The sequence below is a fragment of the Giraffa tippelskirchi genome, chromosome 2 (assembly GCF_054371585.1).
Source record: "Giraffa tippelskirchi isolate mGirTip1 chromosome 2, T2T-mGirTip1v1.2.pri, whole genome shotgun sequence".
NCBI classification, from domain to species: Eukaryota; Metazoa; Chordata; class Mammalia; order Artiodactyla; family Giraffidae; genus Giraffa; species Giraffa tippelskirchi.
The window spans coordinates 479,249-482,987 of NC_137276.1; the positions used below are offsets into that span (position 1 = coordinate 479,249).

General features: G+C 66.0%; 1 protein-coding gene across 1 annotated transcript; it reads left to right on the top strand.

Annotated features, from left to right (window-relative positions):
• Positions 1 to 1,177: 1,177 nt before the first annotated feature.
• LOC145538387 (homeobox protein MSX-3-like) lies at positions 1,178 to 3,073 on the top strand. Its single transcript, XM_081570332.1, has 3 exons — positions 1,178 to 1,370; positions 1,993 to 2,476; positions 2,944 to 3,073. The coding sequence occupies exons 1-3, from the start codon at positions 1,178 to 1,180 to the stop codon at positions 3,071 to 3,073; spliced, it is 807 nt and encodes a 268-aa protein (XP_081426458.1).
• Positions 3,074 to 3,739: the final 666 nt, after the last annotated feature.

Genomic DNA, 3,739 nt, shown 5'->3' on the forward strand with positions numbered 1-3,739 from the left:
CACGCCTAGTTTCTTCCCTTCGCAGAGAGACTGCAGAGCGGTGCCTCGTCTGCAGCAACCAAAAAGGTTTCCAAACCAAAGACCGGTCCAGTTTCAGAGAAAGAGTCCCAGTACGTGCCAGTCTCTGTCAGACCTTCGCTCCTTCTAGGAACCCGGTCCCGGATCCCTCGCCACCTGGTCGCGGCGTCTCGGGAGCAGCTCGGCGGTCCGGCCGGGGTCTGTCGGAACCGAAGTCGCAGGGCTTTTCCCAGGTCCCAGGGCCCGGGTTTCCCGAGGATTCGGCCGAGCAACTGCGGAGCGGGAGAGGCTGACGGTGAATCCGACACCCAGTGACCGACCTCGCGACCGGCGGCCCTAGGCGCCCTGCTTGTGTCCCTGACCGTGCATTGGAGGCGCGTGAGACGTGGGCGCCTCGGCCTTCCCCGCGGCCCCAAGCCCTGCCCTGGGACCTTCGCTGCGCCCCGCGGGCTGCTCCCGGGGCCAAGCTGTGGGACGCCAGGGAGAGCGCCCACCAGCTACAGGCGCCTGGAAAGCTTCCAGGGTCAGGGCGCCGTGGCCCGACTTCCAGGCGACAGAAGCAGAGTCTCCAGTCCGGGAGCAAGGTTGGTCAAAAGTGGCCCCCAGGGTTTGGAGAGAAAGTCTGGACCACGGCAGGTACGCGCCGATGGCTCCGGCTCTGGGCTGTGGCGCAGCGGGACAAGCCGCCGGGGGTGAGGACACCGTGGGAGGCGCCTGGACGGAGGCTCAACTCCGTCGCGCCCACTGTGGGCTCCTCCACGCGGGGAGGCTGGGGCCAGCTCCTCATGCTGCCCCGGTGCCCCAGACGCATCCCAGCCCGGCCACAGCGGGCTCTAGGAAACCGACGGGGTGCGCCAGGCTGGCCGGGGCTGGGGCGCACGGGTCCCAGTCTGGGGCTGGGCCGGCGGCCCCGCCCCTCCTTGCCCCTCCTCTCCTCCGGGTCAGCGAAACCAACGGGCGTCTGGACCCACGCGGCAGCCACTGCGGCGACTGGACAGCTGAGTATGAAAGGGGCGCCGCTTTTTATAAAAAGGGCACCGAGGGCGGGGGCGCCGCCGAGTCGCCCGCAGTCTCACAGCGCGCTGCCCTCACGTTGTGCCCGCCGGGCTCCGCTAGCCCAGCGCCCGCCGGCCAGCGCATGGCCCCGGCTTTGCTCGGCATGAACCCCGCTGGGCTCAGGACGTGCGACGGGGACCATGCGAGGCCCGGCCCGCTGCCCTTCGGCGTCGAGTCGTTGCTGGAGGCCGAGCGCTGGCTGGACTTGGAGCCCGTGCAACCCCGGGAAGAGAGGCCGCGGGGCGCCGCGGAACCCCGGGCCTGGTTCCCGCCGACCGCCCTCTCGAGCGCCCCACGTAAGTGCCCTGTCGCGCGGTCCCGGGCTGCGAGAGGAGCCCGCTCGGCCCGGGCTCGGAGGACCAGGGCGGGAAAGGCGCTGTCGTTCATAACTTCGGAAATAGCCATCCACTAACGCGCCGGCCTGAGTGCAAAGAAAGAAACCAGCCCACAAGAGCCCGCCCAAGCCCTCCCGCGCGCGAGCCCTGCGGCGGTTCCCCTGTCCCCTCCAAACAGGTCTACCCTGCTCTACCCGGGGGCGGGGCCCGCAACCCCAGACCCAGGCCCTCTCGTCTCGGAGTCTCTCCGGCCGCGCACCCTACCGTCCCCGCCAAGGTTGACCTCTGCTTCCCCTCCTCGCTCACCGCTCAGGTCTGGCTGCGGCTTCCTGCGCAAGTTTCTCGCTTTTCCAAGCGGGCAGAGTTGCCCTCCTCCCTGGGGAGCAAAGCCCCAGTCCACTTTGCCCCCTTCCGCGCGCCGCCCCCCGCTCCCTCCCGTGCCTTGCTTCATTACCCCGCAGGCTTTGGGGGTCCCGTCTCGCCTGAGGCCGGCGGTCATGGAGCCGGGACTCGCATCCAGAGTCGGCCACGGCGGCGATCCAGGAGTGCGTCCGAGCGCCCGCTTTGCGCTCTTTCCCCCCAGGCGCCCCCAGCCCTCCACCCAACCGCAAGCCGCGGACGCCCTTCACCGCCGCACAGCTGCTGGCGCTGGAGCGCAGGTCCGGTCAGCGGCAGCACCTCTCCGTCGCCGAGCGCGCCGCGTTCTCCAGCAGCCTGAGTCTCTCCGAGACGCAGGTCAAGATCTGGTTTCAGAACCGCCGGGCCAAGGCCAAACGACTGCAGGAGGCCGAGCTGGAGAAGCTGAAGCTGACGGCCAGGCCGCTGCTGCCCCCGTCCTCCCTGCCCTTCCCGCTGGGCGCCCGCCTTCGCGGCTCCGCCGCCGCCCCGCCGCAGGTGCCCGGACTCCTCGCCGCGCCCGTGGCCGCCTACGGCCTGTATTACCTGCCCTGGAGCCGCGAGACCCTGGTGCTGGGGGTCCGCCGGGCAGGAAGGGCGGGGCGGGGCGGGGCGGGGCCGAGGGACCTCCGCCCCCGGGAAGGAGGCGGGATCCCGCTGGTGCGCAGCGGGTGTCTGGGGTCCTCTTCTTGACTCGTTTTTAAGATTTGTGTGTCTTGTTAATAGTGTTGTAATAGATTAACAGACCTATCTCTGGGTATCTTAGGGATATTTGAAAACTTTTTAAAAAATCATGTTTGTACAAATTTTCCTGAAAAGCAGTGAACCTTGTTTTATAGTGTCGAAATGGACCGAAATAGGGCTTCTCCTTGTGTACAAAGCAGCCAATAAAGCATTTTGAGGCCCCGCTTCCAGCAGCCGCGGGGGCTCGGAACCTAGTCGGTTGTTTCTGGCTGTGGCGGCGGAAGCCGATTCCGAGCAAAGACAAGACAATGATAATTTGGCGCCGGGGATGCTAAAGAGAAACTTACCGGTTGCTTTCACTAACGAAATTTCTCAGCGTCCTGCGCGAGTGGAAACTTCCACTCTTATTTTAGGGCATTTTCCCCACGTACATTTATTTTCTCTGCTCCACCAGAGGCCAGGTGCTGGTCTACGGAACGGGTGTGATGCGCAGGGCGCCCATACTTCGGCCGCCGGCCTCGGCCTTGGCGGAGCGCGGGGCGGACCGCGGGCCTGGCGCGCCGCTTGGCTTCCGCGAGGACTGAGCCCGAGGGGAACGGCGGTGCCAGGCGCACCCGCAGCAGTACCGGCGGAGCCTGCGGTCAGGAACTTCCCAACGACTGCCCGGGATGGCTGGTGGCCTTATCCTCCCACTGCCTCTGGACAACGTGCTGAGTTAATTTAGGAATCGGGCGCTCAGGCACCAGGTGAGAAGAGGAGCTGATCCTCGGAGCTGGAGGCGGGACCCGGGCTGCAGACCGCCTGGGCCGCAGGGGCATGGGGCCGCTCGGGGCCCACAGGGGAAGGAATTCCCGGCTCTTCCCTTCCTGAGGACCGCAGAGTTGGGGTCCTGTCGCCTGGAGACGAGGAAGGAGATAGAGTTCTTCTGGGCAGGCAGCGGGAAGCAAGGATAGTGCGGCATTAACGTCTCTGTTTACCAGTCATTCTCCCTCGGTTTCCTGGAAAAATGCAAAGTCGGGACTTAAGAGAGAAGCTAACCCAGTTCTTGAAGCACAGCTGCCGGAGATGAAGGCCTGGTGATGGGAGGAGGAGGTCAGTTGTGGCCCATCTCTCCTCCGATGTGGACCAGCGAGTCCTGAACCCGTGCTGTTTAAACTCGGAACCCAACTCCAGTCACGACTTTCAAGGGGCGGTCTGGAAATGCGGAGAAGGCGGGCGGGGTCCCTGCACCAAGGGAGCTTGGCTGAGGG

Excerpts from the sequence above, each read along its gene's own strand:
- LOC145538387 (XM_081570332.1), top strand. The coding sequence starts at position 1,178 with ATGAACCCCGCTGGGCTCAGGACGTGCGACGGGGACCATGCGAGGCCC. Across the intron at positions 1,371-1,992 it reads CGCCCTCTCGAGCGCCCCAC|GCGCCCCCAGCCCTCCACCC; the intron begins GTAAGTGCCCTG and ends CTTTCCCCCCAG. Across the intron at positions 2,477-2,943 it reads ATCCCGCTGGTGCGCAGCGG|AGGCCAGGTGCTGGTCTACG; the intron begins GTGTCTGGGGTC and ends CTGCTCCACCAG.